Raw genomic sequence first — 21,951 nt, 5'->3', positions numbered from 1 at the left:
TGTAATAAATGTATCATATTAGTCTATGTACTAAATGTATCATATTAGTCTATGTACTAAATGTATCATATTAGTCTATGTACTAAATGTATCATATTAGTCTATGTACTAAATGTATCATATTAGTCTATGTAATAAATGTATCATATTAGTCTATATACTAAATGTATCATATTAGTCTATATACTAAATGTATCATATTAGTCTATATACTAAATGTATCATATTAGTCTATGTACTAAATGTATCATATTAGTCTATGTAATAAATGTATCATATTAGTCTATATACTAAATGTATCATATTAGTCTATATACTAAATGTATCATATTAGTCTATATACTAAATGTATCATATTAGTCTATGTACTAAATGTATCATATTAGTCTATGTAATAAATGTATCATATTAGTCTATATACTAAATGTATCATATTAGTCTATGTAATAAATGTATCATATTCCTCTCCTTCCAGTAAACTGCATTTCTGGCAGTATTAACTGGTGTATCGATGTCCAGTCTAAAGCGTTAGTTCAGGTTAATTCCCGGCTATAGCTGTGCTGTAATAACTACTAGTATTTATGTTCCTGTCTGACAGCACTGGCGTTAATAAACTCTGTTTGCACCCGAGGGAGGCAGGCAGGCAGGCTCTTGTGTGTGTGTGTGTGTGTGTGTGTGTGTGTGTGTGTGTGTGTGTGTGTGTGTGTCTGTTTGTGTGTGTTTGTGTGTGTGCGTGTCTGTTTGTGTGTGTGATCTCTCTGTAACTAACCTGCAGCTCGAATGGAATCTGCCAGAAGGCAATAGTTAGCCCAACAAGCACTTGTAACAGTGCCGCATGGCTTTCAATGTAAATAGATTATATCGACACCAACCATACTGCTGAGTCAATTCCACATCCTCCATACCTAATTCAAGATGGAAGCACCCGTTACTCACACTGTCTTACTGTCTCTATGTGAATCTGTTGCCACAGAGATGAAAAGAAGATGGTAGCCACTAGCCTGTAGCTGCTTTTATCTCTCTTATTTTTATGCCTCTGTTGTGGAAAACCCAGTACATCTCTAACAACATTGTGCTCATACACACACGCACACACACCAATCCGGAAGGAGGAGGAGAAGGGCGTCGGCTAGTGGGTGGAGTCTCCCGGTCCATCCCATTTCTCATACCGGCTAATGGAGACACAATACATGTCTGGCCCCTTCTTTTCCTTTCCTCCATCTTGAGGAGAGGAGCGCAGCACTTAGAGTAATGTAAATACCGCTGGCTATTTCTAGACCTCCTCACCCTTACTGCTTTGACTGAAGAAGCACTACATCAACGGAGCTGCATTGCTGTAAATTACATCATTCTCTTACTCTCTTTCTATTTCACAACGTTGAGGTCTTCATTGTTATTCTACAATGTAGAAAATAGTAAAAATAAAGAAAAGCCTTGAACTGTACAGCATATCCAATGTCAATTGTGTTAGTCCGTCAAGTGCATGGGCATGAGTTATACCTCTGTGATGTTAGCCTGAAGGGGGTGTGAACAGAAGTGGAGTCCAATGTTCACCAGTATTTCCCCTAGTGATTTCTATCAAGGCTGCCAACAGCAGCATTCTATTGAGGTCTTCCCACACACACAGGTACAAATGTAGCATCTTAATTTGATCACCCTGTTGCCGGAGAACAGTCCTGCAATCCTACATCTGTACGCATGTACATAAACTCACACCATCAGACACATCACCCACTGTGTCTGTGTTTAATTATCCTGATGGAGTGGAGTGACCTTGGTTTTCCCAATACTCTGTGATGAGTTCATGGCCCAGGGGTTGAGGGGAGAACAAACAGTAGTCTGTTGCTACTTCACACCCCAACCAAGGTTGTTGAAATGAATGAGCTAACTGGATCAGGGGCCAGATGGGGTCAGGGCATGGGAGGAAGTCTTGTATTCAGGTCAGTGTGAAGCATCAGGTTAGGCGTGTCAGTGGTTTGGTTTGGCATTACAGAAGGCCGTCAGGGTGTGTGTCTGTCTGTTTGGCATTACAGAAGGCCGTCAGGGTGTGTGTCTGTCTGTTTGGCATTACAGAAGGCCGTCAGGGTGTGTGTCTGTCTGTTTGGCATACAGAAGGCCGTCAGGGTGTGTGTCTGTCTGTTTGGCATTATATAAGGCCGTCAGGGTGTGTGTCTGTCTGTTTGGCATTACAGAAGGCCGTCAGGTTGTGTGTCTGTCTGTTTGGCATTACAGAAGGCCGTCAGGGTGTGTGTCTGTCTGTTTGGCATTACAGAAGGCCGTCAGGGTGTGTGTCTGTCTGTTTGGCATTACATAAGGCCGTCAGGGTGTGTGTCTGTCTGTTTGGCATTACAGAAGGCCGTCAGGGTGTGTTTCTGTCTGTTTGGCATTATATAAGGCCGTCAGGGTGTGTGTCTGTCTGTTTGGCATTACAGAAGGCCGTCAGGGTGTGTCTGTCTGTTTGGCATTACAGAAGGCCGTCAGTGTGTGTCTGTCTGTTTGGCATGAGAGTGCTTCATCTGGGGTTCTGGAAAAAGGCATCAATCAAAGACCAACACAGAATATAATAACCATCACTGCTGTCAGAGCTGCCAATCACACACACACACACACACACCCCATATTGGCATATCAGCAGAGAAATCAGTCTGTCTTTTCACTGTTCGCTAAAAAGTGGGTTTGATGCCCTGATTGGAGATCACAGAGGTAGGGCTACACATAAATACCAACAAAATCACTGGAGCTGAAAAGATTGTTTAGAGAGTAAAGGGAAGACCTTGGCCCATCTCACTTACCGTGGTACGTTACCCAGAGCTATCAAATCAGCCATTCAGCCCTCTCTTTATACCAGCTGTTTACAGCTCTCACACTGCACTGGTTATATGTAATACACAAAAACAATGAAAGACAAATGATCAATGTGCTAAATAATATCATTTATTTACCTCACATTTTAATCACCATAATTTTATAGACACTGCATAAATAAATGAATAATTATGTAGCTGTAATTTCACCTCACTAAACGGATAAATAATTGATAACGTTGCATTGAAACGTATATTCCATTTGTTCATATGCTGACTTTGTTGGTATATACATGTATCACACATAAATATATATTTCCATTTACGACATAGAAGCACATTTAGTATAGCCAGCCGAGCAACTGATGTGATTATGTTTTTTATTCTTTCATTTTGATTTGGTTTTCCAGTGATACTGTAGCACATAAGACAGCATGAAGCCTGGTCTCCTGGTTGAAGGAGAGGAAACTTTACATTCACATTACATTCTAAACAGACTGCCTGACACACAAGTCCACTCTGACACTTTGCATAGCATCAGACCAGCTCCCAATACTACCCAAATTAAGGCCATAATTCAAACAGATTAAAATGATATATTAAGACCAGCAAATGTTTACTAACAAATACTATTTGAGAGGAGTGAAGCAGAGAATAGAAATACTCAACAACATCGAAACAACAACCAAATTTCCCATCATCATCTCAAATCTGCATTTTGACATGTTTTCTCTGACCAACCTATTGGTCAACAGACCTTCCTCAGCGTTTAGGGCTGGTTCGAGGCATAAGAGACATAAGCTTAGGGCCCCTGGCTGCTAGGGGGTCTCCCCACAAATGTCTTAAAAAGGAAGTCGGTCAGGGTCTCAACTTACTGTTGACAGTTAGAATAGTATAATACACCAGGTGCGATTTAGAAATGTGGTTGTGTATCAGCAGTTTTTTCTTCTTGTGTCAGTTCACTGACTACGTTTCCATCCAGCCATTTCATGAGCATCAATTACCTGACGCATAAACAAGTCACGACTGGGCTGATGGAAACAAGAAATGCCGATACAATTTTATAAATGCCAACAGACAATGTTGGTTCAACATGGTGTGATCTTCTTGTGTCTGTAAAATGAATTATGTGAGAAATGGTAGTGGAAGCGCCTTTATGCGCAAATATTGGTATAATAACCATCCTATCGAAGTAAACTTGGAGTGATGCAATGATATATTGTGTGGTCCTCCCACTACGACTCGGAAAATCATGCAGTTTATTAGGCTGCAGTTGAAATAAGTTATGATGAACTTCACACAGTGGGTGAATGTGCAAGGTGATGAATTTGATGCTCCTTTCCAAAAAATATTGAGGGTCTTCTTCTGGTGACATGATCGATTCCTGGCTGCCGTTTGAAAAACACACTCTTATCCATAATAATCTCATAACATAGGTAATCTACCTGCACTGTATCTGCCAGCTGTTGGCTAGAGCACACGTGCCAAGACCGGAGTGAATACATTATATAACTCAAAAGGTTTCGTGACAAGACCAGAGTGAATACATTATATAACTCAAAAGGTTTCGTGACAAGACCAGAGTGAATACATTATATAACTCAAAAGGTTTCGTGACAAGACCAGAGTGAATACATTATATAACTCAAAAGGTTTCGTGACAAGACCAGAGTGAATACATTATATAACTCAAAAGGTTTTGTGACAAGACCATCAGTAGAGCTGAAAATGTGATTGAAACCCATCTAACTCTTATTTTTCATTTGGTACTGTTAAATGGAAATTGAACCACAAAAGTTATTTCCATCTACATTACGTCACGCACAGTATTTTAAAGGCAAAAAGTAAGTTTAATGGAAACACATCTCTGGTGCAAAATAAGCATATTATTTTATGCAGGTTTTAGAATATCTGCATGAAAATCTGTCGAAATTGGATGGAAACCTAGCTACTGACAGCCACTCAGTTAGCCATGTCAGCTAACAATTTTTAGAGTGGTAGTTAAACTCGTCAGCTATCTAAACTTGTAGTAATCATGGCCGAATACCAAATGCCCAGGGGACCTGACCTCCAGCAGGCCCCCATTGATTTTGTTTGGCATTCTCAGTGAGATATCATATTAACATGGCATAATTCATTACAAAATGTGTAGAATTGCAGGAAATTTGCTTTAAAACTGCAAAAATATCTTTCCACCCCATGGTAAAAATGGATAAAATTGCAGTAGAACTGCAAAACAATCTCTCTGCCTCACGGCAAAATGTGTACTATTGCATGAAATGTGTTATAAATTGGAACATTTTCACTACACTTCCTGTAGAATCTCAGGAAATGAAGTTTAAAACATAAAACATGGGCTCCCCAAAAGGCTAGAGCCGGGCCCTGTCAGCGTTCACCTATCATTCACTCAGCATAGGACCTGCTCAGCTTCCAATCAATACAACCACTGATACCAAAACAACCAGTGCTGTTCTTTCCCTGTCTCAGCTCATAACCAGCTTGGAACACCAATCAAATGTTCTTGGGGCAGACGGACGGAGAAGAATCGAATCGTTCGTGCAAACGGGTTATTGATACGATCCCTGGAGGAGCAATCTCAGCCTCCCCAACCCCTCTGCCGCTCTGCTGCTGCTCTGCACTCAATAACAGTTTAGAGAAGGTAACAAACGATTATAGGGCCCATCTCAAATGGTACCCTATTTCCTATATTGCACACTACCTAACCTTATGTGGCTCTGGCCAAAAGTAGTGCACTATATAGGGAATATGGTGTCATTTCTAATGCAGATGGATGAAAACCACAGCTAGGTCCACTTTCAACCAGTATAGCCATTAATACAGTATTTGTATGTCTTGTCACCTATATTGCTGACACACGGTAGTTTCTCAGTAAAAATGTGATGTAAGACTGTGAAATATAGCAAGTGTTCCGCTCCAACACAACAGCACAGTATTGAACCTCTCCACCTGCAGAGAGGAGGATTTTGGGACATGGACAACATGGAATAGGAGTTTCCCTTCTCAGCTCTGTTCAAATCCGGTTACTATGCAAATATTGTTAACACTGAGTATTCTGAACTGTACCAGCTTATTGTGTGGAAATTAGATTATGAGCACACAACATAAAAACAAACTGAAATGTTGTGTTTTTGCTATCAAGATAAAAAACAATCAACAGTTTGGAATGATTTGTAATGACATATATATTTAAAGCATGGACCCTAAAAACAGTATTGCTGTATTAGTAAGTTAATTCTAAGCAAATTAGGAAATAATCTAAATAAATAAATAAAATAATCTAAAGCTGATTTCAGACACATAACTAATGGATATTAATTTGTTCACGCACGCACGCACACACGCACGCACGTACACACGTACACACACACACAATTAAATATTGCATTATATCACCCTCTGGGCTGGCATCCATCTCAGAGCTCCCTATTGACACATACAGACAGTTATATTTTATACCTTGATTACCTTACCTTTATAATGACTCCATTTACTGTAGCAGCACTGAGAACAGAAAACTAAAATGGCCGTGGCGTCTGATTCGCAGAGAGTCAGTCAGTGGTTGATATGATGAGAACACGACGGGGCTGGATGGCTGGACAGACATGGTCTGGGCCTGGGTTCAAGGATCTACATCAGGGCTGGCTAACCCTTCTGCTGGAGAGCAATTGGTATGCAGGCTTTTGCTCCAGCCCTACTGTAGCACACCTGGTTGAGCTATTAAAGATGCTGATTAGTAGCGTCAGGTATGTTAGAGCAAGGCTGCAGCAAAATTCTGCAGGAGGGTAGGTACCCAGGAGGGCTGGTTCTAGTCAGTTCTGGGTCTAGGTCTGGCTCTGGGTCCTGGGCTTTGGGTCCTGGTCTCTACTCCTGGTCGTTGTTTAAGGACTCGGGGCTGGACTCCTCGTCATCACTGAGAGCCTCTGTGTTTGTAAACGCCCCGGCCAGTGAGGTGCTGAGGTGCGTTTTGACCGGCGCCATCTCCGACAGGATGATGTTGTCGTTACTGACCAACGTGGTCTTGTCCATGATCTCCTTACTGTGTTTGGACACCACAGCATCCATGAAGTCATACTTATGAGACAGAGTCCCAGACTCAAACAGGTACTTGAGCAGGTAGGAGAAGGCCACGTTACCCAGGAAGGAGGCCAGCATGGAGACCGTTTTAAAGGGGAAGCGTTGCTGGATGAAGTACTCCACGTCTCCAGTCAGGTGGTGGATCTTTTCCTGTTGCACCCACCCGGGGTAGTAGATAAAGGGGGGTAGTTTGAGGTAGGGCTCCCCTCCCCCGATACGCAGCAGCAGACCGAAGATGTAGCCGGCCACCGAGCCGTACGTGTTGGTTCCTTTGATGAAGAGCACGCTGAGCAGCTGGGGGAAGATGATAACATAGACCAGGTCGGAGCTCAGGTACCACAGGCCGTACACTGTCCCTGTGAGCAACGCCATGGCCGTGGCCAGAGCTCCAAACACAAAGATGGTGATACGCATCACCCACACGATCTCACGGTCTGTTGCCTATTGGGGTTAAGGAGAAGGAAAGGGGAGGAGGGACTTTAGTGTTTGTATCTGTGTGCATTTATGTATCTTGTGTTTCCTGTGTGTTTATTGTGCGTGCCTGCATATGTACAGTGGGGTAAAAAAGTATTTAGTCAGCCACCAATTGTGCAAGTTCTCCCACTTAAAAATATGAGAGAGGCCTGTAATTTTCATCATAGGTACACTTCAACTATGGCAGACAAAACGAGAAAAAAAAATCCAGAAAATCACATTGTAGGATTTTTTATGAATTTATTTGCAAATTATGGTGGAAAATAATTATTTGGTCAATAACAAAAGTTTATCTCAATACTTTGTTATATACCATTTGTTGGCAATGACAGAGGTCAAACGTTTTCTGTAAGTCTTCACAAGGTTTTCACACACTGTTGCTGGTATTTTGGCCCATTCCTCCATGCAGATCTCCTCTAGAGCAGTGATGTTTTGGGGCTGTTGCTGGGCAACACGGACTTTCAACTCCCTCCAAAGATTTTCTATGGGGTTGAGATCTGGAGACTGGCTAGGCCACGACAGGACCTTGAAATGCTTCTTACGAAGCCACTCCTTCGTTGCCCGGGCGGTGTGTTTGGGATCATTGTCATGCTGAAAGACCCAGCCACGTTTCATCTTCAATGCCCTTGCTGATGGAAGGAGGTTTTCACTCAAAGTCTCATGATACATGGCCCCATTCATTCTTTCCTTTACACGGATCAGTCGTCCTGGTCCCTTTGCAGAAAAACAGCCCCAAAGCATGATGTTTCCACCCCCATGCTTCACAGTAGGTATGGTGTTCTTTGGATGCAACTCAGCATTCGTTGTCCTCCAAACACGACGAGTTGAGTTTTTACCAAAAAGTTATATATTGGTTTCATCTGACCATATGACATTCTCTCAATCTTCTTCTGGATCATCCAAATGCTCTCTAGCAAACTTCAGACGGGCCTGGACATGTACTGGCTTAAGCAGGGGGACACGTCTGGCACTGCAGGATTTGAGTCCCTGGCGGCGTAGTGTGTTACTGATGGTAGGCTTTGTTACTTTGGTCCCAGCTCTCTGCAGGTCATTCACCGTTCTTGTGATCATTTTGACCCCACGGGGTGAGATCTTGCGTGGAGCCCCAGATCGTTATCAGTGGTCTTGTATGTCTTCCATTTCCTAATAATTGCTCCCACAGTGTATTTCTTCAAACCAAGCTGCTTACCTATTGCAGATTCAATCTTCCCAGCCTGGTGCAGGTCTACAATTTTGTTTCTGGTGTCCTTTGACAGCTCTTTGGTCTTGGCCATAGTGGAGTTTGGAGTGTGACTGTTTGAGGTTGTGGACAGGTGTCTTTTATACTGATAACAAGTTCAAACAGGTGCCATTAATACAGGTAACGAGTGGAGGACAGAGGAGCCTCTTAAAGAAGAAGTTACAGGTCTGTGAGAGCCAGAAATCTTGCTTTTTTGTAGGTGACCAAATACTTATTTTCCACCATAATTTGCAAATAAATTCATTAAAAATCCTACAATGTGATTTTCTGGATTTTTTTCTCATTTTGTCTGTCATAGTTGAAGTGTACCTATGATGAAAATTACAGGCCTCTCTCATCTTTTTAAGTGGGAGAACTTGCACAATTGGTGGCTGACTAAATACTTTTTTGCCCCACTTTATGTATGTGTGTGTGTGTGTGTGCACTCACAGACTGTCTGAAGGCCAGCTTGTAGATGTTTCTGGCGAACATTGAACTGGCTGAAAGGATGGAGGAGTCCGCTGATGACATCACAGCGGCAGACACCGCCCCCAGACCAAAGAAGGAGATCCAGGGTGGGCACAGGTGCTGCAGCACGATGGGCAGGATCATATCTGATTGGTCCTTCTCTTTGGGAGGAATTGCCCCGTATGTAGTCTGGTTCCAGTCTGGGGAATACAACAGACAGTAGTTTACGTACTTTTGGGCCAAAATGTTTATGGGCGGGGTTTATTAAATGTATATGGGCGGGGTTTATCAAATGTATATGGGCAGGGTTTATAAAATGTATATGGGCAGGGTTTATCAAATGTATATGGGCGGGGTTTATCAAATGTATATGGGCGGGGTTTATCAAATGTATATGGGCGGGGTTTATCAAATGTATATGGGCAGGGTTTATAAAATGTATATGGGCAGGGTTTATAAAATGTATATGGGCAGGGTTTATAAAATGTATATGGGCAGGGTTTATAAAATGTATATGGGCAGGGTTTATAAAATGTATATGGGCAGGGTTTATAAAATGTATATGGGCAGGGTTTATCAAATGTATATGGGCAGGGTTTACTCAAATCCGTACATACAACAGATGTGATTCAATCTGTCTGTTAGAAAATATCTCTAGTCTCAAAGCCATAGTACGACACTATTCTGAACGTTGTCATTTCATCAGTGATGACAGGAACTGCATGTATCTCAACAGGAATAAATAATAAATCCCCACAACACCAGAACATATATCTGCCATCTGAATACCTCCTCTCCCCCTCCATTCTACCACTTCCCCCTTCTCCTCACTCGTCCATGTCAGTCATACCCCTAGTCAGTCAGTCTCACTCTCCTTCTCACTTCTGGACTTTAACAAACAGCTGTTGATTAACAGTGACTTTGATGAAGAATCTTCAGATCAACCTAATTAATTAGTATTCCTCCTGATGTAATATTGACAGAAATCACATCTCCTAATGAATCCCTCTTCGTGCTGTATGACAGGAGCCGTCTGGTGTTGTTTACATCCCACTGTATCCTGCCTACTGGTGTATACATCTGAGCTGAGATACATTGTAGAAACAAGCTAATAGAGAAAGATGGGGCTTTTTATCATACTTCCCATTAGTAAATAATGTGAGTGGATTCATGGATATGAACAACGTAATGAATGAGAAAATATGTGTGAGACAAATGTTTGTGTGTGTGTATGTGAGTGCCTGTGTATATGTGAGTATGTGCGTGCCTGTGTGCGTGTGTATGTGTGTTTACCTGTGGAGGCCCCTATCGCTCCTATGAGGACGGAGGGGACAGCCATGACCAGGCAACCAGCGGCAGCGATGAAGGACAGAACCTGGGCGTACGTAGCTGAAGAGGCAGAGAGAACCCGTTGAAAATACACCTGCCACGGAATCCCCCCCAACATCTAGGGACAGAAACACCACAGTCAATACACAACAAACCAACGCACAGCTTTATAATGAATACATACTCCAAACCTAAGCATAATTACATTATAGTCAATATAATTGACTGATGATTATAGTGTCTGATGACATACCAGAAGACAGAAGTTGTCGATCCACATCCAGGTGTCTGCTGAGTCTATCTTACCCAGCCAGGGTGTCTGGTACACAGCCTCTTTAGCTGTCACACTGATGCTTGACACCGCTGGGTTGGACAGGGCAAACGGCACACTGACCCACTGAGAGAGAGCGAGAGAGAGAGAGATGAGGGGAAGGGTGGGGGGGTTTCAGCACCATGATCAGCGCTGGAGAGTACATCATCCTGGAGTTGTATGGCAAAGGAGGAAGTACGCTTTGTGTTGGACTCACCAGTCCCAGGAAGATACAGAAGAGCTGCACCACGTCAGTGTAGGCCACAGAGTACAGGCCTCCTACCAGGGTGTAGAAGATGGCTATCAGGGCTGAGATCACCACCGACATGTTGATGTCAATGTCCACAATCACACTCAGAGTAGCTCCTAGACAAAACACAGGGACACACACACACATCAGCAGCAGGTATGAAGTCAGGTCTGATGTGTCAAATAAATAAACATGTGGTGCTACAGTCTAACGCCTGATTATTGAAGAATGTATAGCCTATTCATTTTCCTCATCTCTCCCTTTTCAATAAGGATTTTTCATTTGAATAATGGAGTTAAAATCGTATGGTTCCCAAGCCTACCCAGGGCTGACAAGATGGCGGCAGACCAGAAGATCTCCCCCATGAGCGCGGGAATGAAGAGCAGCCCCCCCATGCGCTTCCCATATATCTGCTGGAACGGGTCCAGCATGGTGACGTAACCTCTGGAGCGCATGGGCTTGGCAAAGAACAGGCCACCTGGAGCACGAGAGAGACACCATTAACCAACATCGTCATTGAGATACTGGGTTGTCCCACAAAATGATTAGTGATTCATTTTAAGGTTCAAAAACAACAACAACCTGTGCCTCATTTTAATGTCAACCCTGTTACATGAAGTGAACTCTTGTTTTACTATGGTGAGAAACAATGAACATCTAATAGTCAAATCATAGTGTGAAAGCAAGTGAGCTGGTTCTACTCTTTTTGGCCATTTTCTGGTGTTTTGTAGTGAAAAACTGAGAGGGTCACGCTGTTACCCATAGATAGCCAGGCTAGAAATATTCTCACGTCAACGCTGTTACCCATAGATAGCCAGGCTAGAAATATTCTCACGTCAACGCTGTTACCCATAGATAGCCAGGCTAGAAATATTCTCACGTCAACGCTGTTACCCATAGATAGCCAGGCTAGAAATATTCTCACGTCAACGCTGTTACCCATAGATAGCCAGGCTAGAAATATTATCACGTCAACGCTGTTACCCATAGATAGCCAGTCTAGAAATATTCTCACGTCAACGCTGTTACCCATAGATAGCCAGGCTAGAAATATTCTCACGTCAACGCTGTTACCCATAGATAGCCAGGCTAGAAATATTATCACGTCAATGCTGTTACCCATAGATAGCCAGGCTAGAAATATTCTCACGTCAACGCTGTTACCCATAGATAGCCAGGCTAGAAATATTCTCACGTCAACGCTGTTACCCATAGATAGCCAGGCTAGAAATATTCTCACGTCAACGCTGTTACCCATAGATAGCCAGGCTAGAAATATTCTCACGTCAACGCTGTTACCCATAGATAGCCAGGCTAGAAATATTCTCACGTCAACGCTGTTACCCATAGATAGCCAGGCTAGAAATATTCTCACGTCAACGCTGTTACCCATAGATAGCCAGGCTAGAAATATTCTCACGTCAACGCTGTTACCCATAGATAGCCAGGCTAGAAATATTCTCACGTCAACGCTGTTACCCATAGATAGCCAGGCTAGTAATATTCTCACGTCAACGCTGTTACCCATAGATAGCCAGGCTAGAAATATTCTCACGTCAACGCTGTTACCCATAGATAGCCAGGCTAGAAATATTCTCACGTCAACGCTGTTACCCATAGATAGCCAGGCTAGAAATATTCTCACGTCAACGCTGTTACCCATAGATAGCCAGGCTAGAAATATTCTCACGTCAACGCTGTTACCCATAGATAGCCAGGCTAGTAATATTCTCACGTCAACGCTGTTACCCATAGATAGCCAGGCTAGAAATATTCTCACGTCAACGCTGTTACCCATAGATAGCCAGGCTAGAAATATTCTCACGTCAACGCTGTTACCCATAGATAGCCAGGCTAGAAATATTCTCACGTCAACGCTGTTACCCATAGATAGCCAGGCTAGAAATATTCTCACAATTTAAATGATTTGTGAAGCTGGCATTCAATGACCCCTCCCTGTTGCACACAACATGCTGCCATCACCCTTTAGCAAGGGGATTTATGGCTGATATAAGATGACATTTTCAACACTGTTACAGTCAACCCTGTTACTATATTTGACACTTAGGCTAATAGACACTTACTAGAGTATTTTTTCTATTTAACCTCTTGAGATGGGAAAACTCGTTTTTTTATGAAGTTGAACACATTTGAACACACAAGTATACATTTGGTGAAAGTTACACTATACTCAAAAGGCACCTAATTGGTGGAACGACGGTACTATCCTTCATTGATGATGATGAATCCCAACACAATTGGTTAGTGTCCTTACCTACTACCAGACTGAGGGCATATCCAAAGGGAGCTTGTGCCCAGGCAAGGCCGTAGTCAGGCAGGTAGACATACTCTGCCGTCCCGTTGATGTAGCCTCCGCCCACCCATGTAGCTGGAGGAGAGGTTCATCACATAGTTTAAGATATAAAAAAACATTTAACACACATTAATAAGCTTGCCTAAAAAAAATTATAATTGTTGAGATGTCTTTATAGTTTATGTTTTTCATAGACTTAATTTTAGAGCCACATTGTAGCCTTCAAATTAATTACACAAATAATATCCAATCATACAAACAATGTCAAATCTGATATATTTAGTGGAATAAATCACAGAACGTTAATAACCTAGTTCTTATTCCCAGTTAATAAAGCTAATGAATATGTCAGGATTGGTAAGTTATGAAACGGTTAACATAGATCAATTAGGCCACCATTATTTTCCTGAGCATTTCTGTAACTGGCGGAAAATAAATAATTGATGACTTTTCGCGCCTATAAAAGCCTGCACCTCCGGGGTCTGTTATTAAAATAGCATCAAAGAGATTAGTTAGGAAATGCTCTGGGTCTTTAATTAACTTTGGCGTCAATTAATGTTGTTCTCACTAAAACAAGGGAATAATTCTGATAATGAGACGGTGTGCATTTACAATAGCCCGTCGATACATTGTGTTCTCCAACTCGATACAACAGCTGTCGTTGAAATTTAGGTAATTGATTTTCGCGATGCCTATCGCAACAGTTGATAAAGGTCCGTGCGTAAAACCGGTCCGCGGTGCTGGTCTGACTGCTGTGTGGGGAAAAACAGTCATACAGGCATTTGTCTTATTACGTCAGTTTCCATTGTGTCATGAGGAACATGATTGATTTCAATTTCCCCATCACTAAACTGTCTCTAAAGTTGACAGCGGAAATATTTGGAAAGAAATGCAAGGTGCAATTCCTCTCCAACAATTCAGTCAATTTAGGAAGAAGTCCACATTTAAATGTAAACCATCCTCATAGGAAACAATTGTAGGTTTTCAAATCATGAATTAAATGTTATAAGCCAACCCAGCCCTGCCACAATCTCTCTCCAAGTCGCGAAGTCTAAAAACATGTCACAACTCACCCGTCATGGTGAATCCACCGACGAACAACCCAATGTCCCTCCCGCCCACCATGATGGTTTCACTGCGGTCCTGGCCCTCCGACACCCCTGAATTTTTGTTCTTCCACGCGGCCCATATCCCCACGGCCAGAATAAGCAAGTAGAAGATCACTATAGCCACGATCCCCTCAGCGTGGACGGCCATCCTCTTCCACTGCCGTGATCAGTCTCTGCGTGAGGAACGGCGTTTCATTGAGACCTGCGCCAGGGATGGAGAGGAAAAAGCCACTCAGCCACTCCCGGTAAAGTGGTCATCAGACGCACAATCAAACGTGTATCTTCTTAAGACAAACAGATGTAACTGTTTTATTACATAATTGGCTAAATAATAATTAGTTGAATTTGTATTGGCTATAATATTATTTGACCATTTGAGCTTTCTCTCTTTCCACTCTTTTGTTGAAGATTTTGTTTTATTTACATGTTAAAATAATGTAGGCTACATAATACACCCACGAATGATTATGGGTTTTACAATAATGTTTAAAGTAAAACAGGGATTGTGATTGTAACCATGTTTTATCAGATGTAGAAAAGGCTATGTTCTACACCGGTTTCACATGTGCGTAAAAGGCGCATTACGCATCGCGGAGAGCGCGCCCTACTAGGAAAATAAAGTGCTGAGACATTTTAACTGGATGTGTCTTTCGTGCCACACCAAAATCAAATCACTTTTCAGGTTTAATTCTTGCTGACGGCAGTGTTTCAGGAGCGACTAAAGCAGTAATATCGACTTCCTTTCAAAGACCCGCCGATCTCTCACACACACACTTAAACGTAATTTCAGCTAATGACTTCTACTTCAATTGAATGAAATCTGAGGCGACAGTTAATTAACAAACCGGTTGAAACATATATGTAAAGACAATTGTTTGGAGAACGAGGGAGTACCCTATCCAGGACACAGTGTGTGTTCCTCCTACCTTTATAGTTGGCTCTTAAATGGACCTCGGGCGGTGGTTGCAAAAGAGCGACCAACTGGATTTCCAGAGAATAATGGGTAAGATCCTGGTTTGAAAAATCTTAGAACTCAACGTAATCCACGCCACCCGTGTGTAATTCCCCGGTGTGGTTTATGAGAGGAATATTCGTCAGAGGGGGTGGGGGTATGGGCGTGAGAAACTGAAGGCGAGTGGTGGGTTTGGTTTATCAATAAAGGTGACAGGTTGTGTAGAGGCAGACAGTGAAGGTCTTCCAGGAAAGGACAGGAAAATAACTAATAGGTAATGGCATGACGCACACCCAGGGGAGAGATGTCCCCTAAAACGTCCGGTTTGAATAGACCCCGTTAACTCTCCAGGTTACATTTAGACGTGATTGACGTTTACACAGGGGCCTGTTGAGTGGAAATGAAAGCACTGGAATTTTTTTACGCGGGAGAATGTTGAGATAGTGGGCGGTTAGAATGCTGGACGGATGGCCTTTCTCTTGCTACATCCAGTAACATTTAAATTATTTATTTATCTGGTAAAACATGGGCCATTCTATGCAGGATAGTGTCTAACATTATAGCCATGGGCAATAGGAACGAGAATCAGTCAGACTGTTGGACATAAAAATACAAAAAAACACCAGGAAATATTTCCACGTGATTTTAATTTTGGTATATTCCCACAGATTATAGAGAGACGTGATCCTATACAAATGTAAGCAAGGTTTGAAATAATTATGTTTAAGTCAAATATATTTGTGTGGGCTTTTTGCAGTCAATTTGCAGTCTACAAATTATTTAGAATTATGTTCAGGCCCCCGACCATCCGCTCTAGTTGATGATCCCTGACCTACACCAACATTGTTCTACTTTCAGTGTGCATTTAGTAGCTCTGCGTGGTGTGCGTCAAGTTTTTGGAGATAGCTCATCGGGGATTTGGAGTATAAACTCGCAATTGTCAGATTGTTGCTGTCCACGGTACTGAAATTTGGAAACAACCACTTCCATCCAATCTACACTCTAAAAAGAAAAGATTCCTGGGGTATCCTTTAGGGGTTCTTCAAATTGAAACTGTGGGGGAACCCCTAGAAGTTCTTTGAAGAACCACTTTTTATTGATCCTCAAAGAACCTTTTGGAGAACGTTTTGAGGTTCATTTCTGAACTACCCCCCTGTTATTATTATTATTAATAATATGCATAACAATAACACAATATTTTTGTTATCAGTGTTTATTATGGTTTCAGTGGAAAAGCAGAATAAAAAAATGTAAATATGAGGTAAAAACTCCCAGCAGAACCCCAAATCCAATAGACATATCCTCTGGCGTGTTGATGTTCCTCCTACCCATAACCAGAATGATTAGTTCATGGTGATCGAACAGGTTTCCTGTTATATTCATCAGAGGTGTAGGGAGGGTGTGAATCCCAAAAATAGTAATTATGCAGATGATTAACAAAACATGCACACAACAGTATTCATACCCTAGTTTTTGTGGTAAATGTGAATTTAAAAAACTGTTTTGATAATGGTCTTCATACGCATACATTGTCCATAATGTAGAGGCCTATGGGATATTAATTGAAGAGGTAAATGAGGAGCATGGTAAATGTGAACTGCGTAACATACCAATACCAATTGACATACCTTTGTATGGCTCCTCGTCTGTATACCTGCAGACACAAAAGTGAGCAGTTCAGTCATCTGCACCTAATACAACTAGCCTTCAACATATTCTTATAGCCTACATATTCTTACCTCTTTGTTGGTTGATATCCATTGAATTGTGTCCATTTTCTGTTTGGGAAAGAGTTGCACAAATATGAAAATAACAATTTACCTTAACTTGAGGAGATCTTTAAATGTTTCAGTTAAGTGACTGGACCTACTGTCCTTTCAAATTCAAATCCAAATGTTTCTGTTGGGCAATTAGATTCCTGCAAGAACCCCCACCAACTAAGGAGGTTAGTAGGAACCCACCTCATATGGGGTTCTATGGGGTTCTTGGAATAATCTTTTGGGTACAATTTCAGTGCCAAGAACCCTAAGGTTCTTCGAAGAACTTTGAGGATCTTAGAAGAATCCTTGTTGAACCCCTCATTTTTTGAGTGTATTGGTTTTCAGTCTGTTCAAGCAATTTACTCATTTCAGTGCACATTTCATATAGACATTGTCTAATTTCTAAGAGCAATGGACCTCTTTTTGCATTGAAGATTGGAAAGGCATTTTTCATTTCTATATTTAGACTGAACATGTTGACCAATTTAATAAATAGGCTACCAGACAGCTGATTTATCTGTTCCTCTGACAGCTCTGTCTAATTTACCTTGCTTTATGTTGACGGTCTGCCAGAGAGAGGATACATCTAATTGGATAGCTTTAGAATACACAAACAACTCATAAACCTGTCCACGTGCCTGCCGTGGCTAATAGCGCAGGTAGGGGCCTGCAACAGGAGACAGACAACAATAATGAATTGACATGGACTGCGACATAGACTGCGTGTAAATGATCAAATATAGCCTTTAGCTAACTTAAAATGGCAGTCAAAAATTAAAGACAAATACAATTTTCAAGGGTTATACTTGGATATATTGATATAGGGATTGGACATCATTAATGGAAATTCTAGGAACCTTTTAAAAAGCAGTTTCATTTAAACATCGACTGTGTTTAAATGAAACTTCTTTCTAAGCTGCCTGTCTTCAACCCAGAACAATTGGATATCTGCCAAGCAATTGGCTAGTCTTTCTTTCTTGAACAGTGAACGCCACTCACCTCCTAGACAGACTGTTGGTGCCACCGTGTGGTCACCGTAGGCCTGGCGCAGATCACATTTCCCAGAAGTTTCTGTGCTTTAGTCCAGTTAGGCTAATGCACATAGCGAGCATTCTATCACCATACTCAAGCTCAAACCTGGTCTGTTGCACCATGGTGACTTTGTATTTTAAAATAGCCGTATAAGTATAAAGCAGTTTACAAATATGAGACTATAAAACTATAAAGACAGGAAGTGCTTCACAACAGCCATTAAGTTACGAGCAATGAAACGGGAACAAATAATACATGTGAAATAAAACTTACCATTATCATACCTGCTGTCATTTTCCTAAAGGCCTTTATGAAGGAAGCTCATTTTTGAATCAGGAATAAGTCCTGTTAATGTTTTTCGGCTCTTATAGTAAACATACAAAGTCAACAGGATAAGTAATACAGGATTAGCCTGTGGGCAGTCCTAGAGAAGGACACAACCTGAACAACATCAACACCGTAAACCACACGGATCCTCACTGACTCTCTGAAGGTCTGCTGGAAAGTCAATGAGTGTGTACTTGCTCACTTAAAAGTAACTCAAGTCTGTTTTTTGTAGTCATTGAGTTTAAACTTCCCTCAATCAGTTTCTATTATCTGCCACACTCAGACATAATCATTTGTGTTTGCACTTCCACACTAGGAGCATTCATTGAGTGTGTACTCTATCTCTCAGACGTAGTCATTGAGTCTGTAGCCATTGCTGGACAGTGAGGTGCATGAGGGGGCGTAGTTCCCTTTCAGGGCGGCAGGGGGATAGTAAGGGGGTGCTGGGGTGTTGGGGGTGTTTATAGTGTTGAAGACGAGGGGAGGACAAGGGTGGCGATGATGAGGTAGATGTAGGGGGTTCCTGGGCCGCCCCTCACAGTTCCAACAGAGCACCACCCCTCCCATCAGACTAAGACAGGCCGAGACATAGCCCAAATACACCGCCATGCCAAGCTCATACTTCATACCTGCAACACAAAGTAACATTTCTTGTTATTTTGTTATTTCTGCAAACATGTTTAAGTGAGAAAAAAAACTGGTATCAGAGTTATAAAATAAAATAAATAAAAGATTAATTAAATATATTGAATAGTACCTTCAGGTAGGACGGGGTTGTAGAAGTCGAGGATGACATCATTGGTTGTCCAGCAGACAGTGATTAGGCAGAGCATGCCTGCAGACAGGAAGCAGACCCCTCCACTGATGGCCAGGACATGCTTGATGGATGAGCCGCGGGCACAGCGGGTACACTTCATCCCTGCAGAGGACACGAGGGCTGCCAGGGTGGAGGTCAGGCAGGACAGCAACATCAACGCCCGTGCCGCCTAGGGAGGGAGAAGTGTTTAGTATCATAATGGCTGTTGCTCAAATTACACCCTACCCCCTATTTACTAAGCTACCGTGTGCTCAAATTAATCTAAATCAATCAACCAATCAATTAACAAATCAAACAACCAATAATTCCTACCTGCAGGTCAGGTGGCAGAGCCAGCATTGAGCGATGTACTTCACACTGGTAGATGCCCGTGCTGTGCCACACACACTCCATCCAGAGCCCCTTCATGTAGGCAGTGGCTGTGATTATGTTAGAGCCCACATAGGCCGTCCGCCACCAGTGGGGGAGCACTGTAGCAACTACACTACCCACCAGCCCCAGCAGACCCAGGAAGAAGCCCAGCAGCTGGACCGCCATGCTGGCCATGTTTGGAACATCCGCTAATGACCAACTGCACACACAAAACTACACAATGCTACACACAACACACACAAATCAACACACACAGAGCCACACACACAACCACACAATTATGGCTTTGAGACATGAGTTTAGTATCCTATTATTCTGGTCTTTAGCTCTGGTTCCCAGCTGTACTGTTGGAACTCCAGAGGGTCTAGAGTCAGTCATGGTGTTGAAGCCATCCTGCAGTGGTGGTCCCTTTGGAGCTCAGGTGTTGTGGTTTCGCTGTCTTCAGTGTTGTCTATGGAGCTCTGTACAGTGACTTCAGTGGCTCCAGTGGCTGTGTCTTCCATGTGCTCTCTAGAGCTCTTTAACAGATGCTTCTTCTGAGGGTTCTGTCCCTGGTGTCATTGAGTCTGTGACTAATACGTTCTTCGTTCAGCTCCACTTGTTGAGCGTGGTCCTCTGAGCTCAGCCAGCTAGTCTCTCTTTGATTGTGACTGAGGCTGTTCTGCTGCTCCTGTGGAGAACACACACATGATTAAACATTCACAGAAACCAACACCCAGCTCAGTTGAATGTGACAAACCACTAACTTCTAATTGAGAGACTGTTTTATAACTCTTGTATACTGTATATTTTGTGTTTAAAAACACTAAAACTATTTAATGAAAATATGCATTCAGCTGGCCCATAATAGATATTGCATTTCCCCAAGTACAATAAAATGTGTTTTATTTTAATCATACTGTTATTATACTGTTATAAACGTAACATAGAACATTTTAAAATATTTGACTCAATTAGAGTTCATATAAGGAAATCAGTGAATTGAATTAAATGAATTAGGCCCTAATCTTAGGATTTCATATGACTGGGAATACAGATATGTTTATGAATTTTTTTTATTGAACCTTTATTTAACTAGGAAAGTCAGTTAAGAACAAATTCGTATTTACAATGACGGCCTAGGAACAGTGGGTTATCTGCCTTGTTCAGGGGCAGAATAACAGATTTGAACCTTGTCAGCTCAGGGATTTGATCCAGCAACCTTTCAGTTACTGGACCAACGCTCTAACCACTAGGCTACCTGCCGATAGGGGGAGTGAGGCCTAAGAGGATTTTATAAATAAGTAACAACCAGTGGGTCTTGCGACAGGTATACAGAGATGACCAGTTTACAGAAGAGTATAGAGTGCAGTGACGTGTCCTATAAGAGTATTGGTGGCAAGTTTGCATCTGTTGGTCACAGATACCTTAAAAAAAAGATAGGGGCGTGGATCAGAAAACCAGTCAGTATCTGGTGTGACCACCATTTGCCTCATGCAGCACGACACATCTCCTTCGCATAGACTTGATCAGGTTGTTGATTGTGGCCTGTGACATGTTGTCCCACTCCTCTTCAATGGCTGTGTGAAGTTGCTGGATATCGTCGGGAACGGAAAAAGGCTGTCGTACACGTCGATCCAGAGCATCCCAAACATGCTCAATGACATGTCTGGTAAGCATGCAGCCTATGGAAGAACTGGGACATTTTCAGCTTCCAGGAATAGTGTACAGCTCCTTGCGACATGGGGCCGTGCATTATGCTGAAACAGGAGGTGATGGAGGCAGATGAATGGCACGACAATGGGCCTCAGGATCTTGCCACGGTATCTCTGTGCATTCAAATTGCCATCGATAAAATGCAATTGTGTTTGTTGTCCCTAGCTTGTGCCTGCCCTTACCATAACCCCACCGGCAACAACGTTGACATCAGCAAACCGCTCGCCCACACAACACCTTTATCTTGGCCAGATCACAGTTGTAAATGAGAACTTGTTCTCAACTGGCCGACCTGGTATAAAAATGTGAAATAAAATGTTTGAAAAAAGACTTGTGGTCTGCGGTTGTGAGGCCGGTTGGATGTACTGCCAAATGATCTAAAACGCTGTTGGAGAAATTAACAGTACATTCTCTGGCAACAGCTCTGGTGGACATCCCTGCAGTCATCAGGCCAATTGCACTCTCTCTCAAAACTTGATACATCTGTGGCATTGTGTTGTGTGACAACCCTGCACCTTTTAGAGTGGCCTTTTAATTGATGATGTTGTTTAATCAGTTTCTTGGTATGCCACACCTGTCAGGTGGATGGATTATCTTGGCAAAGGAGAAATGTTCATTAACAGG

The 21,951-nt window shown here is 42.3% G+C and overlaps 2 protein-coding genes across 2 annotated transcripts; both read right to left on the bottom strand.

Annotated features, from left to right (window-relative positions):
- Positions 1–2,912: 2,912 nt before the first annotated feature.
- LOC110501700 (high-affinity choline transporter 1-like) lies at positions 2,913–15,445 on the bottom strand. The gene is made up of 9 exons (XM_021579436.3): positions 15,299–15,445; positions 14,337–14,574; positions 13,225–13,338; positions 11,272–11,427; positions 10,917–11,065; positions 10,643–10,786; positions 10,354–10,507; positions 9,043–9,260; positions 2,913–7,340 (listed from the first exon to the last, which is right to left on the bottom strand). The coding sequence occupies exons 2-9, from the start codon at positions 14,518–14,520 to the stop codon at positions 6,687–6,689; spliced, it is 1,773 nt and encodes a 590-aa protein (XP_021435111.2). The 5' UTR covers positions 14,521–14,574; positions 15,299–15,445; the 3' UTR covers positions 2,913–6,686.
- Positions 15,446–18,580: 3,135 nt separating this feature from the next.
- LOC110502121 (claudin-14-like) lies at positions 18,581–19,951 on the bottom strand. Its single transcript, XM_021579991.3, has 3 exons — positions 19,573–19,951; positions 19,201–19,429; positions 18,581–19,072 (listed from the first exon to the last, which is right to left on the bottom strand). Exons 1-3 carry the CDS (start codon positions 19,804–19,806, stop codon positions 18,789–18,791), a joined length of 747 nt encoding a protein of 248 aa, XP_021435666.2. The 5' UTR covers positions 19,807–19,951; the 3' UTR covers positions 18,581–18,788.
- Between the last annotated feature and the right edge of the window lie 2,000 nt (positions 19,952–21,951).

This window comes from Oncorhynchus mykiss, chromosome 22, assembly GCF_057628025.1.
Source record: "Oncorhynchus mykiss isolate SJ-2025 chromosome 22, ASM5762802v1, whole genome shotgun sequence".
NCBI classification, from domain to species: Eukaryota; Metazoa; Chordata; class Actinopteri; order Salmoniformes; family Salmonidae; genus Oncorhynchus; species Oncorhynchus mykiss.
Note: the sequence above shows the minus strand (reverse complement) of the source record. Positions and strands in the feature narration are given on the sequence as shown.